Source organism: Pelophylax lessonae, assembly GCF_965119305.1.
Source record: "Pelophylax lessonae genome assembly, chromosome: 4".
Taxonomy (NCBI): domain Eukaryota; kingdom Metazoa; phylum Chordata; class Amphibia; order Anura; family Ranidae; genus Pelophylax; species Pelophylax lessonae.
In genome coordinates, this window is record NC_138771.1 from 331,715,724 (window position 1) to 331,741,308 (window position 25,585).

Below are 25,585 nucleotides of genomic sequence, written 5' to 3' on the forward strand. Positions count from 1 at the left end.
AGATCAGGGCTCCGTGGGGGCTAAACCATCACTTTCAGGACTCATTGTTGTTCCTTATGCTGAAGATAGTTCTTAATTACATTGGGTTTACGTTTAGGGTCGTTGTCCTGCTGCAGAATAAATTTGGGCCAATCATATGCCTCCCTGATGGTATGGCATGATGGAGAAGTATCTGCCTGTTTTTTTCTCAACATTGAGGACACCAAATCTCCAACTCGATTTGCAGCAATGCAGCCCCAAACTTGCAAAGAACCTTCAACTTGCTTTACTGTTGGTTGCAGACACTTACCGTATTTTCCGGCATATAAGACGACTGGGCGTATAAGACGACCCCCCTAATTTTCAAGTTAAAACATAGGTTTTGGGCTATACTCGCCGTATAAGAATACCTCCCCCCACCCCCCTTCCGAAGCAAGGCAACACCATTGAAAAACATCAGATTTCTCAGATCTCTCATATATCTCCAAGGTACTGTAAGAAAGTAAGATAACCATTTTAAACAGCACACTAGGTGCTGCATCGCTCTGTCACATTGTGCCACATGGCTTTTGGGTACTGACATTGTTATTGCTAAACTGTGTTATAGTCGATCATACAGTACAGCCATAAATTAACAAAGTTAGCACCCAAAAGCCATGTAGCACACTGTGACAGTGTCATGCAGCAGCTACTGTGCTGTGTGAATAAAAATCCTAATGCTAAACATCATAAGGCACTTTGAGGAATCTACAGTACTTAAGACATTACAATATGCCTTTCTAGTCCCTACTCACTGTGTGCTGCCAGTGCCATGCTACCTGCCGCGGGGAAGGTGGATTTGGGCATGTGACCTAGTATAGGTTGCGAAGAGGGGCTGCATACTCAGATAAAGGTCTGGTATCAATTTTGAGGGGACCCCATGGTAGTTTACTTTAATTTTGATGGACGGTTCCCCCCCAAATAAAAATATCTATACCTAACCTCAAGAGCCTGGTATGCTAGGGATGACTTTTTGCTGTGGCGGCATCTCCTTAACAACTAATGACTCATCCCTGTTGCTAATAGCTGGGGTGAGTTACTGGTTGTTAGGATGCCGGGAGATTCTGACTACTAATGCAAAAACAATCAATGCAAAACGGACTGTTTGTCCGTTTTTACATCCGCTCAGGTCCACCTCCCGTCAACGGATGGATGAAAAACATACAGCTGGAACGCCTGTGTGAAAGGGACCTAAGGCTTGTGCAAACAAACACCTTTTTCTTTAAACATGTTCCCAAACAAGTTTTAGAATTTTGTGTAAAGCTGCATTCTGCTTTGGCTCTATTCACATAAACACAGCTGTGTCTTGACCTTCACCATAGTTAGGTATAGAGGGAAAAAAAGGAAACTAGCCGAGGAGGAAATGTCCACGGTGTGTTAATGATAAAAACTTGTGTTGACATTTTAACTCGCACAACACTACTAATGCTGCTACAAGCAAATACCGCCTTATCCAAGGACTTTTAAGACTTCTGATTTTGATTTTTAAAAGTTGAAATAAAAGTGGATTTGCAAAGACAGCTGATCAAAGTCAGGGATGGCCAAATTGGCCTTTTATTTTTGTACTGTTAACTGGCAACCTGTAATATTTCTTCCCAATAAAACAGTTTCTTTGGGTCTTTCATTAGCAGTTACACCCATCGGCAATTTCATGCTCTTGCCTGCAAAACTAAAAGATCTAAGTTTGGAACCTTTCTATAGATTAATACAGTGATGACAATGTTTTATTTCAGTTGTTCCCATTTCAAAGCTTCAAGGACTTTCAGAGCAGTGTAATGCTCCCAATCTATCCTTCTAGATGGCTTCACATGACTGAGCTACAGATAATAGCTTTTTCTCAACATTTAACTATCACACTCGCCACATTGGAAGCAGTGAATACAAAGTCATATAAATATTACCTACTTGGTATTCTTATACATCTGAAAGCATCTGTGATACTACCATCTAGCTATTAAACCAATCCAATGAATGTTGCATTAAAGTTACTCTATATCTAAAAATACTACTTTAAGAGCCCATTCAGACAGGGGCGACGCTACTTGCTGGGGTGACCTGCTGTGCACCGCGACCTCGGTGCGACATGCACGGACTGCATATAATGGAAGTCAATGCAAGTCGCCTCCAGGGCGCCCCAAAGTAGTACAGGACCCTTTTTCTAAGTCGGAGCGACTTGTGTCGCTCCTATTAGAACGGGTCCTGTGCTAATCAATGGCAGGCGACCCACCGAGACTTGTCAGGCGACCAAGTCGCCTGACAAGTCGCGCTAGTGTGAATGGGGTCTAAACTGCTCTGGTCTTGATGGTGTTAGTACCCTTGACCGGTGAAGCGTGGGGTGCAGGGGCTTCAGGGACTGGTCTAGCTGCGGGGCAAAATGATGGATCAGGTAAGTATATTTTCTTTTAGTGTTTCTCTAAATACACAGTGCCTTGAAAAAGTATTCATAACCCTTGACATTTTCAACATTTTGTCATGTTACAACCAAAAATTTAACTTATTGGGATTTTATGTGATAGACCAACACAAAGTGGCACATAATTGTGAAGTGGACAGAAAATGAAAAATGGTTATGAAAAGGTTATTGAAATATCTGAAAAGTGTGGCATGTATTTGTATTCAGCCCCCTTTTACTCTGAAAATCTAGTGGAACCAATTGCCTTCAGAAGTTACCTAATTAGTAATTAGAGTCTACCTGTGTGTAATTTATTCTCAGTATAAATACAGCTGTTCTGTGAAGCCCTCAGAGGTGCATTTATATTCAGCCCTCCTTAGTCAATACTTTTTAGAACCACCTTTCGCTGCATTTACAGCTGCATGTTTTTGTTTGGTATGTCCCTACCAGCTTGGCACATGTACAGAGTGACATGTTTGCCCATTCTTCCTAGCAAAATAGCTCAAGCTCTGTCATATTGGATGGAGAGCATCTGTGAACAGCAGTTTTCAAGTCTTGCCAAATATTCTCAATTGGATTTAGGTCTGAACTTTGACTGGGCCATTCTAACACATGAATATGCTTTGATCTAAACCATTCCAACTAATAGAGAAAGACAGGCGCCGCTGTAGTAAGCCAATAACTTTATTGCATGACAAGACAATATAGTAACTTACATTAAAGTAAGCTTCGATCCATGTTCCGTTTGGCGATGTTTCCTAGCGTCTAGTCTATACTGTTCAGGCCGTCCTGCAGCCAGGAAGTGACGCACCAGGAAGCCGGTCCACGGAGCTGGTTAGGCCGAAAGCCGCAATGGAACGCAGGCTAACCGGAAGTGACGTAACGCGTTCCGGAGCATGCGTACTCGGCTCCTTCTTCAGACATAGAGCTAATAGTTGTCCTATAGACAGATTCTTCCACCTGAGCTGTGGATCTCTGCAGCTCCTCCAGAGTTACCTTGGGCCTCTTGGCTGCTTCTCTGGTTAATGCTCTCCTTGCCCAGCTTGTCCGTTTAGGTTGATGACTATGTCTTTTTAGGTTTGCAGTTGTGCCATACGCTTTCCATTTTTGGATGCTGGATTGAACAGTGCTCCGTGAGATGTTCAAAGCTTGGAATATTTTCTAAAACCTAACCCTGCTTTAATATTCTGCACAACCTTATCCCTGACCTGTCTGGCGTGTTCATTGGCCTTCATGATGCTGTTTGTTCACTAAGGTTCTCTTACAAACCTCTGAGGGCTTCACAAAACAGCTGTATTTATACTGAGATTAAATTACATACAGGTGGACTCTATTTATTAGTTAAGTGACTTCTGAAGGCAATTGGTTCCCCTAGGTTTTAGTCAGGTCTATCAGTATAAAGGGGGCTAAATACAAATGCATGCCACAATTTTCAGATATTTATTTGTAAAACAAAATGTAAAACCATTTATCATTTTCCTTCCACTTGACAATTATGTGCCACTTTGTATTGGTCTATCACATAAAATCCCAATAAAATACATTTACGTTTTTGGTTGTAACATGACAAAATGTGGAACATTTCAAGGGGTATGAATACTTTATCAAGGCACCATAAATGAGCAGTTAACCTTTGCAGTTCAGGCACAGCATAGTTTATTTGCCTGGACTTGGACTTTAACCACTTAAGCCCCGGAGGATTTGGCTGCTCAAAGACCAGGCCCTATTTTGCGATTTCGGCATTGCTTGACTTTAACGGACAATTGCGCGGTCGTGCGAAGCTGTACCCAAATGAAATTGACCTCCTTTTTTTCCCACAAACAGAGCTTTCTTTTGGTGGTATTTGATCACCTGTGCAATTTTTACTTTTTGCGCTATAAACAAAAAAAATCGACAATTTTGAAAAAATATTTTTCAAATTTTTTTATATGAAATTCCTCCCCCAAAAAATGTAAAAATCTAAATTTTTTTACGTTTTAGGCCAATTTGTTTTCTGCTACATATTTTGTGGTGAAAAAAATCGCAATGGGCGTATTTTAATTGGCTTGCGCAAAAGTTATTGCGTTTACTAACTAAGGGAAAGATTTATGTAATTTTTATTGTTGTTGTTTTTTTTTTTTTAACTAGTAATGGCGGCGATCTACTATTTTTTTTTTTTTTTTTTTTTATTGCGGGACTGCGACATTGCGGCGGACAGATCGGACCCCCGACTAACATTTTTGACACTTTTGGGAGTACCAGTGACATTACTACAGTTATCAGTGCTATACATATGCACTGTTACTGTAAAAATGACACTGGCAGGGAAGTGGTTAACTTTATTAGAGATCAAGGGGTTAAGTGTGTCCCTAGGGGCGTGCTTCTAACTGTAAAGGGGTGTGGCTTTTGATTTAACCACAGAGACATACGATCCTACATAGCAGGATCGTATGATCTCTGCTGTTACCCCAGGGAGAATGACAGGTCGCTTTGTTTACATTAGCCGCCTGCCTTTCTCCCTCTCCAGCGGGAGATCGCGAGTGGCCGGCGGACATCGGAGCCGCCGGTCACTCGCGCGGGGACCTCATTGAACGAGCAGGGGCGGGAGCGTGCCTCTGGCGGCGCTCGCTCGCCCCTATAGGCTCCTGGGCGAGCAACGTAGTACTACATCACTTTACCCAGGAGGGGCTGACCGCCGCAGTAAATCTACCTGCGGCGGTCGGCAAGTCGTTAACTAGTTATTAGTGTTCTTCAACAAAATGGTGACCGTCTGGCTTCATCTCAGGTTCTCCTCCTGTACAGAACTACTCAGATGCATTTGTCCTTTTGGGGCTTAATCGTAGAGGCCTCTACGATTAAGTCCCAAAAAGGGTGAACCATGTGACGGGGTCATTTTCGTTGTTTTAGGTAGTTATATTCCCGGTCTTGTTTGTTTACTTTACACTGTAATGATGGGCTCACGTTTGTGACTGCATTTTGCAGTGCCATTGCTAATCGATTCCCCTATGTCCATGCATTGCTGCAGGTAACCTGTCCCGTGGGGACAGGACAACTTTCTGTTTTGGGTCACACAGTGTCCATAGCTTTGCTCATCCCCCCACCTGTGTTGCATCACAAATGTGGGAGTGCTAATGCATCATCTCCTAGCTCTACGGTGAGCTCTCTGTGTGTCTGTGAATATTCTGAGTGTTTGTGTCTGTGTCCGATCTAACTAGTGTGTAGCTCTCAATTGCTCCAAGAAGTGTCAGGTCTCATACTACAGACAGAGGTCATGCATTAACCTGTGCTGAATGCCTCAGGTTTCTGTACAAAGTGAAACTATTTATTCAGGAATGTAAAGATTTACGCTACTGTAGGCTGTGCATATAGGCCAACATTGACACCATGAAAGTACATGAAAGTACATGATCAATGTCTTATGCAGGTGAAAAGCCCAAGAGGCAGACAGGAATGTTTACCGTGCCTTTACCCACTTGTCTACCAGCGCTGTTTAAGTGCTGGCTGGTAGAACAGGATTGTAAACACCCTCCTGGTTGCTATAGCGTTATCGGTTGTTACAGTACGCTATCATGTAGGGGGCTATTGGCCAGCTAAGAGTAAAAATATAAAGTGTAAAAACAAACCTATAATAAAAAAATGTTTTTAAAGCCCCCATATGCACACACATATAGGAACAAAAACACATGCAGTGGTTGCTATTTACAAAAACAATTGTGCCACGTGTGCGCTATCTCTGCGAAGATCTGAGTGAGAACAATAATTCTAGGGCCATCTTTCATGGCTAACTCTAAACTGATAACCTATAAAGGCCTCGAACATGTCACCTCTGGGCAATTGTGGGTACTGAAGTTTGTTGCGGTTTCACAGCACACATTTTTTTATTTATTTTTTTTTGCTTGACATGTTTGGTATCTTTTTATTCACTGCGACTTCATATTTATATTTTGGCAAATAAAATGTGAAAAAATCAACTGGCACCATTTATTCTCCAGGGTCTTTGCGTTCAGAAAATATACTGTATAATGTGGGGGGGTTTAATGAATTTTCAGGCATTAAATGTGCTTTTAACATGTGCTTTTTAAATGTGCTTTTTAACATGCAAAAAACTGAACAAAAATGGTTTTGGTAGTGAAGTGGTTAAACATACAGAATATACCTGGCTATTCTATCTGTAAGAAATAACGTGGATTGTTGATTTAAGGAAGTTGCTGTTAAAGCAAACGGGTCTGTGCCTTTTTTTTTAAAGTTTTTTTTTGGCTTCCATTGGATTGACTGTAGATTTAGGATTCTGTATATGCAGATTTTTTTTTTTTTTTTTTGTATTTTTTTGACTGTTTGGTTTTTTTGTTGAACCCAATGGATTTGTCTTTTTGTTTTTCTTTTCTTTTTTTTTAAGCGGATTACCAATTTTTTTTATTTTTGTTTTTTCCCACTTTTAAAAGGGAAACTGTCATATCTGATAAGATAAACTGGAATGTGTGAATGATGATATGCAGTAAAAAGTGTCTTTCCATACAATGCCTTTTTAGGTGTTCTTTTCTGCAAACATTTGTAAAGTGCAGATCTGCAGCATGCCAGATCAGAGCTTCGATACACCCGACGTTGCACATGACTTACAAGTTTTGTATACCTTGGATTTAGAAGCTATCGGGGTTAACCGAAATGAACTTTGTAAAAAAGGATGTGTGTGAATACCATTTGTTCGATTTTAATACCCACATTCATGCTGGTACTAGCAGCCTATTCACAGAATGTTTTCATCATTTTTTCTTTTATTTTATACTGATGTTTCTAGTTGATATTGTATGCCATCATTTTATCAAGACGTGATACAAAATGTCTGCAGTAAACAAGGGTCTACCACAAACAGTCAACTTGGATATGTTTGTTTACTACTGTGAGTGTCGAGGAGAGTCTGGCCCCATATTTACAAGACACTCCTGCATAATGAGCATATTGCTTTTTGACTTTAAAGCGGAGTTACATCCACTTTGACAACTTTGCACTTTCCCGCTCATTATTGCAATATAAATCCGCACTGGTCTTTTTTTTTTTTTTTCTTTTTCTTTTTTAGTCTAGTTACCTTCTCTCTGCAGAGTAATTGCTGCTATTCCAGTGTACCTTGCAGCGGCGAGGTACGTAATTTCCAAGCATGCATTGGCTCCTGGGAGATGAGTTTAGTTAATTCCAGGAGTCAATGGTAGCATCGTGGTTTTTACAGTGGAATGTGTGCGCCATGCTGTGGTTTATGCGCATGCGCGAGATCGGGGTTGTATGCTGGGTAGACAGTAGCGCCATATCCCAGAAGAAGATACTCGTGGGCTTCACATGCCCACAATGAAGATGGGAGAGCACTCGTAAAGGAACAGTAAGATTAGTTAAAAAAAAAAAAAAAAAAAAAAAAAAGCATTTAGAAGACCCACATTACGTAGTATAATAATTTTAGGTACAAACATTGCTTTGTAAAAAGAAAAAAATAAACTGGAACTCTGCTTAAGAGCCGGTTCACATAGCAGCGACCCGACTTGCCGGGGTGGCCTGTGAAGTTGCGGTGCGCAGCTAGCACTGCGACCTCGGAGCGGCCGTTACGGACTTCATATCATTGAAGTCAATGCAGGTCGCTCCAGGTCGCCCCAAAGAAGCTCAGGACCCTTTTTCTAAGTCGGAGCGACTTGTGTCGCTCCTATTAGAACGGGTCCTGTGCTAATCTATGGCAGGCGACTTGTCAGGCGACCAGGTCGCCTGACAAGTCGCCCCAGTGTGAACCGGCTCTTAAAGGACACAGGGTGGCAAAAAATAAACTGGAACTCCTCTTTAAGGAACACAAGGTGGCAACCAAAGATCATTTTTCTTTGTGTTTCTTTGTTGCTCCTTTCTTTTTTGAGTGAGATGGGTTTGGAACTTCTGAACCTGTTTCCTATGCTGCAGATGTTGACATACAAAATTACCACTTCGTTTTCCACTTACAGATAAGCAGATATGTCTGCTAGTCAAGTGCAACTTGGAAAATGTCCACACACACTTGTACAAACTGTATACTCTATGCTAATCCCTATTATAGATTTAGAGAAGTCAGAGGTTGTCATGCTTTTTGAGCTAAAAATGCTCCAATGCAGGATAGCAATTCATAAGCAATCTAGAGACTTCATTTTCTTGTGGAAACTGGTTAAATTACATGACTTCCTTACAAGATTTGTTATCTGGAGGAAGCAGTCATGTTCCATAAGGCAGTTACAGTTATACTAGGGCAATGTGGTTCATGATTTGGTCATAATAATAAAATCCACCATACATACTAATATGTAGACATCCTGTGAACCATTGTAAGGAAGTGGAGACCAAGACTTTGGTATCCCTTGTGCTAAAAACAAAAACGCAAAAAAAAAATGCAGCTTATTGCAATTTGAATATATTTGCATCCACTGACAAAATAAATGTCCCAATAGAATTTTGTTATGAACTCCTGCTGATTTAAACCTTTATATATTGACAACAAATACTTTACTGCCTGTATTGTACATACACAATGCACATTATTCTCAGTACTCAATAGAAATTGTGATTTAGGCCCCTTTCACACTTGCCGATCCATCGGCGGACTCCGTTTTTCTCAGCGGGGGATCGATCCGCCGATGCCCCGCTGAGCAGGTGGATGGCAGCTCTGTCTCTGCGCTGTGTGTGGGGACAGAGCTGTCGGGTCCCCGCTCTTCTCTATGGGGGAATCGGATGACAACGGACCGCCTGTCTGTTCTCATCCGATCCCATCTGATCCGATCCGTCAGACGGATGGAAAATAGGGTTTCCATCCGTCCAGATTTGATCGGATCAGATGTCAGTGGACATGTCTTCGCTGACATCCGATGCCCCATAGAGATGCATGGGGCATCCGTTCAGATCCCCCTGAAAAACTGACAGGCGGATCTGAACGGTCCGCAATGCATATACACTGGGGCCAGTCAACTATAATCCAATTAATCCACAAGCATGCTTGTGGTTTGTGGGAGTAAATCGAAGCACCCCACCATCCTAATGCTAAGGAGCATACAATCTTGCTATCCATCTAACCAAAACTGCAATGTTGTTGCTCAAGCTATCCTACCTATTTCAAGTTACTAAAATTCTATTCTTGGAGTTTTCTTTTTGAAACAAAAGAAAAAAAAAAGCAATACTTATGTATATTTTTCCTCAGGTTTCACAGAATATATATAAGCATGTCCAAATTCTAAAGCATTTTTCAAAAAACACCAACCAGCAACTTATTTTCCGGCCCTATAAAAGCATATATGTTCATATAAAAACTGTGCAAACAGGTATTGGTGTCTGTTAGGTTGAAAGACTTTAAAGGGATATAATTATAAATGCATTACATTAAAATAATTATTTGCCTTTTTTCTAAGGTTAGTGGTTCTGCTGAACCAACGTATCCAACTCTTACACCCTATTTGGTGACAAAAAAGACAGATTCTGCTGCCTGGAGCCTTCTACATTATTGTGTTTACATTGCAGCACCAAGCTTTGGTCCCTTATGCCTCGTACACACGTGCAGATCGTCGGCCGAACGATCGGCCGTCTTTTGTCCCCGGGCTGTCATGTCTGTTGAAAAGTGCAAAAGACTGCACAAGAATTTTGTCCGCCGACTACAGCCGACTGCAGAAGTGATGTCATGTGATGGTTAACTTTCCTTGTCTTTTTTTTCTTTTCTGAGCATGCCCAGTCTTGCAAATCTGCTGTCTGTCGGCCGAATTCTGTATTGACTGGCGAACAATCGGCCGCTCTGGTGTCGGCATACAAAAATTTTAATGCTTGCACGACAGATTCTTTTCGGCCGAAAATGCGCTGTCGGAAGCATCATACTAACAAGCCGAAAATCGGCCGATCGGTCGTCGGCCGAATCTTTTCGGCCGACAATCTGCACGTGTGTACGGGGCATTAGGCTCCATTCACACCTGAGCGTATAACTTTTAGGCGTTGAAGTCGAGGTATATGAAAATTGCCCATATTAGTCTGATTGATTTTAAACCCTTACATGTCTGTTAACCACTTGCTTAGTGGGCACTTAAACCCCCTTCCTTCCCAGGCCAATTTTCAGCTTTCAGCGCTGTCCCTCTTTGAATGACAATTGCGCGGTCATGCTACACTGTACCAATATGAAATTGTTATAATTTATTTCACACAAATAGAGCTTTCCTATGGTGGTATTAAGACCCCGTTCACACAGGGGCGACCCGACTTGCTGGGGCGACCTGTGACCTCGGCGCGACATGCACGCACTTCATATAATTGAAGTCAATGCAGGTCACCTCCAGGTCGCCCCAAAGTAGTACAGGACCCTTTTTCTAAGTCGGAGCGACTTGTGTCGCTCCTATTAGAACGGGTCCTGGGCTAATCTATGGCAGGCGACCCACCGCGACTTGTCAGGAGACCAAGTTGCCTAACTAGTCGCGCTAGTGTGAATGGGGACTTAATCAGCCCTGGGGTTTTTATTTATTGCTAAACACACAAAAAAAAAACGAATATTAAAAAAAAAAAAAAAAAGAAAAAATTCATAGTTTTGTCATAAAATTTTGCAAACGGGTAACTTTTGTATGCCTTCCTTCAAACACCTGCAAAAAAAGCCCCCCAAAAAAAACGCCTGAAAACGATACTCTCAGGTATGAATGGAGCCTAACAAAGTGAATATTCATCAAAAGCGAACAGCCTTTACTACATTAGTAAATCCACCCATGATGTATTTGAGAATACTGAGAGATATTTTCATATTTGACTATGTGTTTAATACCTTAGCGTTTCTTTTAACTGTGTGAATATTTTTTTTTTTTTTTTTATAGCAATTATGAAGCAGGGGAATTTCAGTGATATATATATATATATATATATATATATATATATATATATATATATATATATATATATATATATATATATATATATATATATATTTTATGTTTAATTTATTTTGGTCATTTTTTAATATAAATATTTAGAAGAGATTAGGTAAAACACAATTCAAGGAGACTTTTTTCCCTTTACTATTTCCGTAAATCTCTCATGACATGCTTCCTTGAAAGGCTGACAAATTAACTTAATGGCTAATACAACCATTTGTGTGGTTTGTCATTTTAAATAAGCATTCTTGCTGAATATTAAATGGGACAGTCGTTTTAGTTGTGTATCGTAAAAAAAATTGTGCCCACCTCTTATCTTTTTGTTGTTGTTGTTTTACAGATCATGATTGAGTTTTGTCAAGGAGGAGCAGTAGACGCCATCATGCTAGGTACATTTTTTCTTTTAATTTGATGTTTAAGAATGACATAATTGCCTGTGTAGCCAGTGATAATACTAATAAAAATGGGAAAATCTTAATAGAAACCTATACTGAAAAACATTGCTTACATCTTTGGGAAAACACTAGTGTCCTGACTATGTCTGGCTTGGCCCAAAAAAGTATGCTGCTAGTCAAGTCAGAACTTTTGATTTTGTTACTAGTTAAAGTGATTGATTGTAAAATCTTTTTTACTTTTAAATATAGCAAACATGTTATACTTACCTGCTCTATGCAATTGGTTTTGCACAGAGCAGCCCAGATCCTCCTATTCTCGGGTCCCTCTTCGGCGCTTCTGGCCCCTCCCTCCTGTTGAGTGCCCCCACAGCAAGCAGCTTGTTGTTGGGGCACCCATGCTAAGCTGCAGCTCCCTGTGTCTATTCCGACACGGAGCAGCGACCCGCCCCAGCCTGCCCCCCTTTCTCTCCTCATTGGCTCACTGAATTTGATTGACAACAGCTGGAGCCAATGGCACTGCGCTGCCATCTCAGCCAATGAGGGAGAGTCTCAGGCAGCCGAGACACTCCTGCAACATTGCTGGATCTAGATTGGCTCAGGTAAGTATTAAGGGATTGAGGGGGACTGCTGCACACAGAAAGCTTTTTATCCTAATGCAAAGAATGCATTAAGATAAAAACAAAAATCTAACTTTACAACCACTTTAAAACTAGGTAGGATGCTAACATTTAAAAAGAATGGGGGGAAATGGCAGTCTGCTACCACCACCAGGCCAGGATTGACCACCTCAAGGAAAAATGTAACTATCCATATTACAGTGACAAAAAAACCAATTCAAATGGTACCTCCATCATACAATAGTCATTAAAATTGTAGGCGGGTCACATACAACAGACTCCTTGTACAGTAATTAGTCAAACTAAACAATCTAGCATGAAGTTTTCTTTTCTATGTCCTGCAAGTGAAGTGGACTTATTCATTTTGTGTCCACCCTGGACTCCTGGCTTGCTTTTGTCTCTTGGCCTGTGACCCACACCATTACATACATACTTTGGTAAAATCTTCTTTGTACTGGCTGTACCTGCTCAGTAGATCCCCCATACAAATCTATGTGATCATAGACAGGTGATGCCCAAAAGGCAGTCCCATAGAAATTGAAGGAAGTCTCTAAAGCAATGGCACAGCTAGCATTGGATGATTTCCCTTCACATCTTTTCTGATGACAAGTGAAAATTTTGGATTCTTCCATCACTTCCAGTTAAGGTAACAGCAGATATACCTAAACAAAAACCTGTAAATAGTTCTAACTGTTCCCCACTGAATCCACAGTTTTTGACTGTAAAAGCACTTTAATGATCTTCAAAATGTAAAGGATTCCTTGCTGACAAATTTATCAGAAGGGGTAGGCTATTTTACCCCCGAAACACATTGGCTGTAGTTGATGCTTTTAAATGTTTTATATAGGCTTTCAAGTGAGATGAATTTTTGTACCAGGCGCTCCACTTGTTTGCTTCCTCCCCCCCTCCGCTTCCACATTTGGCACCTTTTTGGGGGTGGGAGGGGGAGCAACCTGTCAAAACCAGGTACCCACTCTCGCTTCTGGGTAAGATCGGTGCAATCGTGTGGCAAACTATGAGATTTCCGGCTCCTCGTCCTCCTCCTTCCACCTCCCCCCCACTGCGCTCTGGGAGACACACAGGTCCCCGAAGACAGTTGGACCATTCACAAAGCACAGCGCAACTCGCGCATGGGCAGTAGGAAACAGGCTGTAAAGCCGTAAAGCTTCACTTCCCATTTCCCTTAGTGAAGTTGCCTGCACCAGGAGCCGATGGATGGATCGGATCGTCTTGGGGTGCTGACATTGCGGGCTCCCTGGACAGGTGAGTGTCCTTATATTAAAAGTCAGCAGCTACATTATTTGTAGCTGCTGACTTTTATTTATTAATTTTTTTTTTTTTTTTTTTTACAGGCTGAAGCTCCACTTTAAATCATTTAGAACCCTAAAAGAAGAAATAAAAATAAGTGACTAATAAGAGAGGTAGAGCTTTGTCAAATATGCCTCAATTGCTAATTGGAAAAGAAGTTGTCTAATTGGCTTTCATTTCTGGGGAAAGGAGACTAGAATTGTATGTGTAAAACTAGCAAACTTCCTGTTTCACCAACTTCCTGTTGGTGAAAATCTCTACGTAATGTGTAATTAATAATTATTATGCATTCTAAATGTTTTGCAAGTTAATCCCACCAATAAATGGTGATTGTGTGAATTTATGTAATCCTAATTATGAACTCCTAATGCTCTGTATGAAAGCTCTGAATGTTTTATTATAGTGACCTTCTTGGGATTGATTACTTTAAAACTAAAGCTCTCTGGTATAGCACCCTAAATAACTGAATTATTCAGTTGCACTTTCAGTGAGATGCAAGGTACTGTCTACCGCTTATCCAAAAAGGACAAAGCCCTAAAATATGTCTGATATGGGCATTGTGGAAGTGTTAAGGGCCCATGCACACTGGGCTTAAACACTGCATTTACAGATGTTAGGCATTTTTTAGGCATTTTTTTTTTTTGCCTTACACAAAGGCAATCCTGCTTGGCCTGGTTATGACACATTTATATGTGCTACTAAAATGGTATAAAAAGTGTTGTATACATCAACTGTAAATTCAGTTAACATTCATGATGTAATAAAATAAATATGCCAAATGCTAGTTGAATATAAAAATGAAAATGCATAAAATAGTACAAAAACATTAAAGTGGCAAGTGCTATCATTTTTAAGTCCATTGATGATTCATCATATAGTGACGTGTGCTAGAATTATTACTGTAAGAAATCACTTAAGTATTGTGCTGCAAAAAACATGCGTTGGGCCGGTGTCTCCACACGTGCTCCCCTTATTTTGCTGCACTCACTATAAAACTCTCCCCACCAGGGGGTAACCAGCATTCCCAGCACCACATGGCTTTATATGGATACCCATCCAGCAGATAACTGTTTCTCCTCTCTCCTTATTTCCACTTCCCTAGCAGTCTCCTACATATACAGAGATAATAAAAACAATCATCATTAGCGTAATTTCGTATGTCAATTTTATTTAAAAATGTGTAATAATGCACTTACATGGATAAAATTATATGCAATCATGAGAACCTGGAAGTCCAGGATGCAATGCGCTCCATGGATCCAAACCGGAAGTGATGCAATACCGCTGTAAGTCCTGCCCTTCGCATTTTGTCTCGACGTCCGACACAGGAATGTAGTGATTACACATTTTGGATGTCCAAAGCAGGCCAACCTGAGGGGTGGGCAACAGTAACAGATATCCAAACGATATGGAAATGTCACTTCAAGGAGTAACTTAAAGGGTCAACTCCTGAATGAAGGCCAGATAATAAAGGGGTGGAAGCAAATAAAGAAATTGCATAAAAAGACCTCAGTGATCAACCTGGTGTTCACCACTAAGGTGAAGCTACCTGTATGAATGGTGGACCTCAGCTAACAATGTTGAGGATAACTAATCTTGTACTGTAAGAAACCGCTGGAATAACGGACTACATGAACAGAAGAAAAAATGTTTTAGACCAACAGGGAGTCCACAAAAAAGGGTGTATATTGGAGTAAAAGTCAATCCCTAAATATAAATGTATCCAGTCCGTGCTTCTACCAGTCTGATAGGGTAGAATCTAAACAGTGTTCACACAATCCTCCTTAGTTTGCTTAGCTATCCTTCAGCTTTTCTTAAAGCAGCACGAAGACATCTAGTAAACCTCAAAAGCAAAGTAAAAAAAGTGCTTAGATTTTGGCCTAACCCTTGGACAGACAATTTATGTCCTAAACAAATTACCAACCAGGTAACAGCCAAGTACTGAAGTGGAACAGTTTTTTCTCTTTTAATGTTTTATTGAGTATTCAATATGAGAAAACAAATGAACAATATTGTACAGACAATGTGATAAATGAACATAGCTTATCATGCGACAAAACACTGTCAGTAGCGCTGAAGGAACATATATGGGTTGACTTTAAATGGGGATAAACATTCGTAAACGTTATGGTCAATTTTCTTACTTTCCCCACCCAGTCAACCGAAACATTCTTTATTTTTTAAAATATGCTTAAACAACAAAGGGAATACCAAAGTGATTATGTTGGGAAAGACCAACCTAAAGAAAGAAGGAGGGGGAGAGGAAACGGTGAGAAATGGCGTGGGAAAATACGATAGTGTAGAGTAGGTGAAAATACTTTAGGTCAGATTTGATTAGAGTAAACAATGTAAGTTACATTACCAGCGTGCTTGGAGTAGGCCCACATACGTGGTCTATAACGGTCCAGCTCAGGGTCCCCTTCCAGATATGCAATCCACGGGCACCAAACCTTTTCAAAAAACCTCACTTTGTCATTTAGTATGTCCGAAAGGCATTCATTGATCATTATCCAAGACAATTTTGCCTTGAGAAATTCAAAGGGTTTAAAAGCCGACTTCCATGGTCTCCCAATCACTATTCTTGCTGCCACAAATATGAATCTGATTAGCAGCTTGGCATGTCTCGGGGCACCCTCCACCACGCCTCCCAGCAATGCCTGTTTAGGGGATTTTTGTAGGTTTACCTGGGTCAAGGAGTAGACAAAATTGTACACCCTAATCCAGTACCACCTCACTTTGGGGCATTGCCACCAAATGTGGAACGCAGTTCCCCTCTGACTACATCCACGGAGGCAGTGGAACAGTTTTAAAGTGATAATAAACCCTTACATAAGCCCCCTGTACATAAGCCCCCTGAAGTGACTAACCTTATGTGATACACTATGTTGATGCATATCTCCCACGTATGCTGTACCTGTTTATCTGCAGCGCTCTGTCCTCCACAGTCTTCCAAAGTTCACAGATCAGATGGTATTTCTCTGCTTCCAGGAGGCAGGGGGCGAGGATCTGATGTCACACACTGCACAGAGCAGAGAGTTGAGCGTATTCTGACACCTGAGTGAAGGGAATGGACACACCCCCTTCTACACAATCTCACTGGGAAATAAGCGCATCTGAGAATGCCAGTCACCTGCTGTGAACTACGGGGGAGTCGGCCGTCAACATGGATTGCCTGGTATCAGGGAAAATTGTCTCATGCAGAGAAAGGAATCTGCAGCTAGGATCCATGCTAGGTGCTATGGATTGAGGCAAGTTCACTTTGAGAGGATATGCCTTTTTTCCTTTTTCAATTTCATTTACAACCACTTTTAACTGTTGACTTCGGGGAAATGAAGGTTGACCAAACAGGATATGTCCAAACTAATTGATGAACAACTGGAGCACCCTTAACCCATGAATTTAGGGAGAGGGAGATCCATAAAATGAAGATTATACCTGATCGATAATTATTCTCTCCAGAGAAACCTAAATGGACTAAGGGAAGACACCATAGGCTGAAAAGAAGAACATTTCTAAATCCCAATAGGCAAAATTACAGTATGATTTTTCTCAGCAGAGCTGATGAAAAGGTATCCAACTCCCTGGAACACTAGCAAAAAACAGAGGCATAATGGTTGGAGGTGGGGTTTTATGGGGGCTAGCATGACTTTGTTTCCCAGCATTCTATTCTTTTGAAGGTGGCAATATAACCCATATTTCTAAGACAATTTACAATAAAGAACTGTGTCTATAACTGAATTTAAGATAGTCCACAATATTTGAAGTCTTTGAACTACCTTTTTTTTTTTTCACCATTTTGCAGAGGACTGTTTTGCAGACATGAGGCCTGTAATGTTACTCGGGGTATGTTTGGTTGAACCATCATTCAGTCGTGAAGGCTCCCACTATAATGGATGATTTAAGGGCACCAATGAGATGAGGAAGAAGAGCAGGGAGCAGTGTAATTTTAGAAATGGGCAGCCTTATCCCCATTATGAGTGTTTAGTTTAAGCCTCTGGCTGTTGGTGTAGGATGTATTAATTGTTCTACTAGTTTATTTGAAGCAGTCTCTTCTACAAAAAAAAAGGTCTTACCAAAGCATGACCAAAACCAACCTTCTGCACATGCACAGCTCGGTTTACATTCCGGCACAATGCCTGTGTTTCGGGGGCGACTGTACTCCCGTGCATGCTGAAGGAGTGATGTCAACCTGCACCAGGCAATCAGGATGGCCAAAGGCTGGCACCTGGAAGCTGGAGAAGGACCTCCCAGGTGTCAGACTGTAGAGGTAAGTATTTTGGACTTTAGTTCTGATTTAAAGCAGGTCTAAACCCATTGATTTAACAGTTTCCCAAAACCGGTACATTCAAGGCATGTTGTATATAACTGTCACAGGTGCTTGTTCTCAACCAAACGGTTAAGCCATCAAATGGCTGGTGTCAGAAAACAGGTGCAGCACCATGGAAACTGCAGATCAAATAGAGATTAAGATGGCAGCTTCCTTGACTGTAAAGGATAAGAGGGTTTAGATCAATGCTTAAAAATTAATTTTATGTATCAAGTGCAGCGCCAGCAAATATAGTGACAATTTGAATCACAGTGTTAATGGTTTAAAAAAAAGTCCCACAATGTTAAAGGTAAATCTGTGTGTGAATAAGAAAAATCTGGTGTAACCACTACAGTAAGTACAGGTGCAATATTCAAAACTGTGTTCATGCAACTGTCCGCCACCTTTAGATAAAGTGCGAACTTACCAGAAATACTAGCTGCCGTGACAGCAGCAGTTTAGCCTAAAAACATACAAGGAAATCCCACATACATGGAAATCCCGCGTTTCGTCTCCGCTGGTACCTTGAAACGGACTCCCACTAAGGATGAATAAAGCTCACCAAGAGCCCAGATGGATTTTCCATTTGCAAATATTATCCAAATAAAAACAATATAAAACACAAAAACTCACATTGGTGGCTGCTGGCAACCCGGAATCGCTCAGCGGCGATGCGTCAGCACCAAATATCCCACCTGATGCTTTCTGTCCAATAGAACGTTATCAAGGGGGCCCTCTGATAACTTCCTATGGCTGGCGCTGCCCTTGATACATAAGCTCATTTAATGTCTTCTAAACTGCCTTCAGTGCTGGCTGCCTCTTACTTTTTATTATTTAAGTACAGTGCAGATTTTGTCACCTATTTATATTTAAGAATTAATTGTTCCAATTAAATTTATAAAAATATATTTTTATATCTTCAGTACTCGTTATCTACTGTGTCTTCCCAAATTCCTGACTGTTGCATTTTTAATTTTTAATAGAGCTGGATCGTGGATTGACCGAACCTCAAATCCAAGCCATCTGTAAGCAGATGTTAGAAGCATTATCCTACCTCCACAGCATGAAGATCATCCATCGAGATTTGAAAGCAGGGAATGTGCTGCTAACACAAGATGGGGACGTCAAGCTAGGTTAGAATAGTTTTTAATATCTTCTAGAATACCTTAACATAGTTCTCAAACACTGGAGTAGTTTAAACTGCATGTGCTAGACAGACCATAAAATGTCCAGTATATGTCTCTGTCTGTGTAGGCTCTCATTTAACATGGTCATAGTATATCCAGTAGTTGTTGGTTACATTCTACTGAGGAAGCCATTGGATGATGGTTTGAACATGAACCCCACTGAATGTGACTACTATGTATGTAGGTTTTGCGTTTTTTAAGGGCAAAGAGATAATTGTTTAGCATAATGTGTTTTTTTTAGTGAGCATTCAAAATCAAGATGCATTTAGAAAATGTTGATAATGTTTTTACCTAGAGTAGAGGGGTGCAGGGGTTGCTGTATTTGAGATGAATAAGAATGAGATCAGTTTAAAAAGTAATTCAAATCAAACAGGTAAAACACAGTATATATACACATTTACTAGTAAACCTTCCAAAGGACTTGCAATTTTAACCACTTAAGCCCCGGAAGATTTTACCCCCTTCCTGACCAGGGCCTATTTTGCGATTCGGCACTTCGTGACTTTAACGGACAATTGCGTGGTCGTGCGACGCAGTACCTAAACTAATTTGACATCCTTTTTTCCCACAAACAGAGCTTTCTTTTGGTGGTATTTGATCACCTGTGTGATTTTTTGATCATGCGCTATAAACAAAAAAAGAGCATCAATTTTGCAAAAATATCAATATTTTTCACATTTTGTTATATGAAATTACCAAAAAAAATGTAAAAATCTAAATTTTTTAACATTTTCGGCCAATTTGTTTTATGCTACATATGTTTGGTAAAAAAAATCGCAAAAAGCGTATTTTGATTGGTTTGCGCAAAAGTTATCGCGTTTACTAACAAAGGGATAGATTTTTGTCATTTTTGTTGTTTTTTTTTTTAATGCGTAATGGCGGCGATCTGCGTTTTTTTTTTTTTTTGCGGTACTGCGAAATTGCGGCGGACAGATCGGACCCTTAAATGACATTTTTGACACTTTTGGGTTTACCAGTGACATTTCTACAGTAATCAGTGCTATACATATGCACTGTTACTGTAAAATTACACTGGCAGTGAAGGGGTTAACTTTTTTTGAGAGGGAGGGGCTGTGTGTGTCCCTAGGGGCGTGATTCTAACTGTGATTGGCTGTGGCTTGAGCTGTAGGAACAGTGATCAATGGTCCTACATAGTAGAACCGTATGATCACTGTTTCTACACAGGGGAGAATGACAGGCGGCTTGTTTACATCAGCCGTCTGACTTCTCCCTCTGCAGTGACGATCGCCGAGTGACCGGTGGACATCTGGTCTGCCGGTCACACGCGCGGGGGGGTCCGTGACCACGCGGGAGCGTGCCCCCGGGGGCGCGCGCTCGCTCCCTAGACCCTCACAGGCTACGACGTAGATCTACGTCACTTTGCCTGTGAGGTGCTGACTGCCGATGTAAATAGTCGTGCGGCGGTCGGCAAGTGGTTAAGTGCTACCTGTCTGGCAGTGCTGTGTGGAAGAGGTTCCTAATTCATTTTAGCTGTCCAGGATTACAAATTATTTGGCAGCTAGCATTGTAAATATATTTGTATTTCAACTTTGTATTTAGCAGTTTATTTTATAATATATATTCTATATTAATCAGAAGATCTATTATAATTTTGTATTTTTAATTTCTGTCCCACATGAGACAAAGTACATGCAGCACTTTGTCCCATGTTTCTAGGTGCTTTCTAACCCTATTTATGAGTACCGACCTGCCCCCTCCCCTCCTGCCACTAGTTTAGGTTCAGGTATGCATTAAAGGAGTTGTAAAGACAGGAAGCTAATCAAATAACCATTTTGAAGGAGATGGTGGATTTAAAGCTCCAGTTTGTCTCTGCTATGAACACTTTCCCTAGACAAGCAATGGCAAGAGGTAAGCAGACCCTGACACACCCCCTTCCCTCAGCATTTCTCTTGCTTTTGCTAGAAGTGTGGGACAACGTTTTATATGTGCTTTGTCCCATAGGGAAAAGTACTGTAAAATTAAAATCTAGAGTGATTGATTTTTTTCAAGTTCCAAATATCACCAACCATGATGCTTTGTGGGTGTTGCCGAAAATGCGGTGACTTGTCAAAGGGATTCCACTTCCATTATTCCTTGCTATAAAGGCAGGCTCTTTGTGGGATGTGGATTGGGAATGTATGCCCATATATCTCTCCCATCCACCCCCACAGAGTCTGTTTTTATGTTGAACTTTCAATTAATCTATAAACGTGAAACAGGGTGGTTCTGAAAGCCCTAGTTGTCGTTAGAAGTCGCAAGTTGTAATGTCATTTGTGTATTGATACAAATAATGAAGTCTAAGCAGATAGATCTTAGACAATACACTTTGATAGCAAATAAAGATGTGGTTGTACCAATCTAAAAGTATTGGTGGATGGAAAAAATGGATGAGACGACATGATTCCTAGCAAGTGCAGAGCAAGCTGCTGACGAAAAAGGCCTTTGAGTAGGGTGGAGCCAGGCACCATGATGTTGCCATTTATACAGAAGTAAACTATTTGATCCTGAAGAATGCATAGCACTATTGTTTTAATACATGTGAATGTTTTTAACCTTGTTTCTTCATAAAATCTATCATTAAATTTACACTATTGGGAGGGCTTGGCTCTCGTTTTTTTCTTTCCATATTTCATGAGATTTTTGGAGGTGCTATATAGGGAAATGAGGGGATTATACTGTCACTTTAGTCTCTCAACATTCTTAACATAACACGGCATTCTCTCTTTATGGAGAAATCATTCTTAGTTTACCTCTTTTCTTAGTTTAACTTTGGATTCTGCAATCAACTTCTCTGACATTTAATACAACAATAGAAGTAGTGCATCCAGATTGGTAAAACATTGGAAACCGTACCCAGAGACCTGCTAAATCTAAAAAGACATTTCCCATTCATGAACTAATAAAATGGGCAATTTATGAGGATAGGGTTAATCTTGAAAAACTTTTTCCTGCTCCACAAATCATTGCCGTGTTCGATCCAGCTGGGAAAAAAGTTTACGAAAGTGTTTTTTTTTTTTTTTTCAGTAGTAGATCCTGCCATCTGTCTTAAACATCTCCATGTATCAATTGAAGATGTTCCTTCATTAACCTCCCTGGCGGTATGATTATGTCAGGAATTACGTACCAAAAGCGGTACGATTTTTTGCATGGAAATTTGGCATTGTGTATTATAGGCCTACAATTCTTAGTAATTACTGACTTAAACCTGACCAAAACAAGACTCTAGTAGACATCCCAGATTTGATAAATTTGAAACACAAACGCATGAATTATAATCTAATAAATAATATAATTGTCTTATATTATATATAATATATATAAATTTATATAATAAAATTATATTATTGATTAGATTATAATTCATGCGTTATATATATATATACACACACACACACTTATATATATATATATATATATATATATATATATATATATATATATATATATATATATATATATATATATATATATATATATATATAGTGTATGTGTATGTATGTGTATATATATATATATATATATATATATATATATATATATATAATGTGTGTGTGTGTGTGTATATGTGTATATATATAATATAAATTTTATGTGTTTGTGTTTTGTACAACGTTTGAATTTCCCTCCCAGTTCCGCTCCCATGCAGCATTGCTGCTGCAGGGAATGGAACCAGGAAGTCATCAGACCGACGGACGAGTGGCGGGGATCTCGGCTGGCGATCACAGCAATGGGAGATCATCGCTGGATCGCCAGGAGAAGGTAAGGGACAGCGCTGCACGCTCTACACATCCACCCCGAGTCACGCTCGGGATACCGCTAAGGGGGTTAAGAAAAATGTTTGAGGTGCTCGTAAAGGCTTTCTTTTCACTTGTAGGTCTGGCTCTGCAACCAGCTATTAATGCAATTTATGTCTGTCAAACTGCATCTAACTGGTGTAGGGCCATGATTACCAATACGATCCTGCATTTCAGGATCATGCTTAAAAAAAAAAAAAAAAATTACTTTATGCTTTGCTCTTTTGTTTGGATGCTCTAAGAAGTAATGACACAAATTTCCATCCACGCGCGGAGAATCATGTGGCTCAAGCCTGGTTAACTGAAGGCACCTACGTACATGTATTCCCTTTTGAAGAAGGACATCTTTTTTTTTTTTGTCCCGTTAGGGGCGCTTGACAAATTAATCAAATAGGAGAAAAAGTTATTTTTCTTTTCCCAATCTGAAAGTCTCCATTAGAATTTTGGGTCTCAGGGTAGCTGTTTTATTCGCCCAATTTAATTTGAGATTTTTCCAACAAAAGTTCTTGAATGGATGAAACAATCGGGGTCCTTCTGTCAACCTACCAATGCTTTTGTCCAGACAAGCAAGGAATTCTCTAGCTTGGTGGATCTCCAGCCCAACATTACCAATAGGGAAATCTTTCCTTCCATATAAATGGGAAATAACAACAGATACCAGTATCTCAGGCTGGGGACACTCAACTTATGGAACCACAATTTCAGTGGAAGAAGCCAAGCTCCCCTTCCTGGACCTTAGAGCAACAAGGATGGCTCTGCAACACTGGAACCCCCCCCCCCCCCCCCCCCCACACACACACACACACACACACACACACACACACACACACACACACTTCTGCAAGGACACCCACAATATATTTAGACCCTGCCAAGGCTGTGGCCTGCATCAACCACCAAGGGGCACCAGGAGTCCTACAGCCTTGAGGGAAGAAACCCAGATCATCTCTTGAACAGAGAAAAATTGTCTAGCAATCTCTACTGTCCAAATCCCAGGCAAGGACCAAGGAGAATGGAGCTCTTCACCCTAAAACCTTCAACCCCATACGGTATGTCCTGGCCTCTAGATTCAACATGTTACCTCCTATTTTTGGTCAGGACTAAGCATCCTTTAGTACTGGCATTGGGTGCCTTGATAATTTTTTGGTCTTAGTTCAAGCTTATTTATGCCTTCTCTGCAGTGTGAATTCTACCTTGTCTGCTCTACAAAATAGAGAGTAGAAATTGGTAATTCTCATTGCACCAGACTGAACAAGAAGAAACTGGTACACAGATATACTTTATACAAAGACAAGGAGAACTCACTGCTCCAGGTGAATCAGGAAGCCTGATGATTATACAGGTGCTCGCCTCCGCAGACAATCAATGTAGAAGAAATGGCTGCACTCCAAGTATAATCAAGATTCAGGTTTATTGACCGAACATCCCAATGTGGCAAACAATAGGTAGACGTGTTTCACACACTGGTATCAGTGCCTAATCATTACCAAATTATTTAAAAAGGCCTTTTACAGCCTTCACATTGATGTTCTGCGCCTGTATATTGGATTTTATGTAAGTGCAATTTTAAATAAAGCCTTTTTAGCATGAAGCAGGGTTACACTATGTGCCTCTTTCCCCTGTCTCCTATATATGCCATCCATGGGTCTCCCTTCTCTGTCTTGCCTGAGACTACTTGATGAGTGACCGTACTGGGATTTGTGCATCGGCTCCGTGAATTGTGTTTGTGGCCAGTTCATTAGGTTGAATGGCCATGAGCTTCTGGTTAGCAGCTATATATATGCCATTCTGACCACGGGTGTTGTCCTTTTCCTACCTCACATTGGGAAGACCCCTCCGGGACTATTAACATCTGCTGGGACTTATGGTGCATCTTTTGGGTGTTTAGCCTTCACTGTTTAGGGACTACAATTTCTTTATTTGTGGAATTTGTTTATGGTCACAGGATTGTCACCTTATTATTTTTATGTTTTTGGTGAAGCATTTTATCATTATTGTCACATTGTTCACATCACTTATTTGATAGCGCTGCACATTGTACCATCCATATTGTTTGATCGTTTCTATGGATCAGTGCAAGCAGCTTCCCTTTGTTATTATTTTATTCATATCACTTGATTTTTACACTTGGCGCAGAATGTTCCTTTGTTTTTTTTATAAGTACAAGTTAGCCTTATGCCCAAAACCATTTTTTCTTCCTAAAGTGTTTTCAATCTGCCACCTCAGTGAATACCTAGTCCTGCTATTTTTGTGCACCTCAATGAACACCTAGTCCTGCTATTTTTGTGCACTGCTCCAAAGCACCCAAACGAAGTTGCTCTTTACTGCCTGGACACAGATCAATCAGTCTACCTCAAAGCAATAGCTTCTATCAGGAAGATGGACTCCCTATTTAACCTTGCAAGGGACAGCCTTCTTTCAAGTACACCATTCTGAAATGAATAAGACAACCCATCACCAGAGCCTAAACTCAGAAGAATAAATCTCCTCCTTTACTTATATGCTCACTCCACCAGATAGGTGGATGTTTCCTGGGCATTCTGGCACCAGGCCTTTATTGCCTAGCTTTGTAAGGCTGCCACCTGATCCTTTTTTCACACTTTTTTAAAATTCTCCCTGGTGGACTTCTAATCTTCTACAGTTGCAGAGGGAACATGGACACAGGCCCCTGTCCTTCATGGACTGTCGGATGAAAAGGAACTGC

General features: G+C 40.6%; 1 protein-coding gene across 1 annotated transcript in view; it reads left to right on the forward strand.

Moving 5' to 3' along the window:
- Positions 1-25,585, forward strand: part of STK10 (serine/threonine kinase 10) — a 198,911-nt gene that overhangs the window by 80,369 nt on the left and 92,957 nt on the right. The window contains exons 3-4 of the mRNA XM_082254761.1: positions 11,615-11,663; positions 18,884-19,033. Of these exons, the coding sequence (XP_082110887.1) occupies positions 11,615-11,663; positions 18,884-19,033 (199 nt within the window). The remainder of the gene's footprint in view (positions 1-11,614; positions 11,664-18,883; positions 19,034-25,585) is intronic.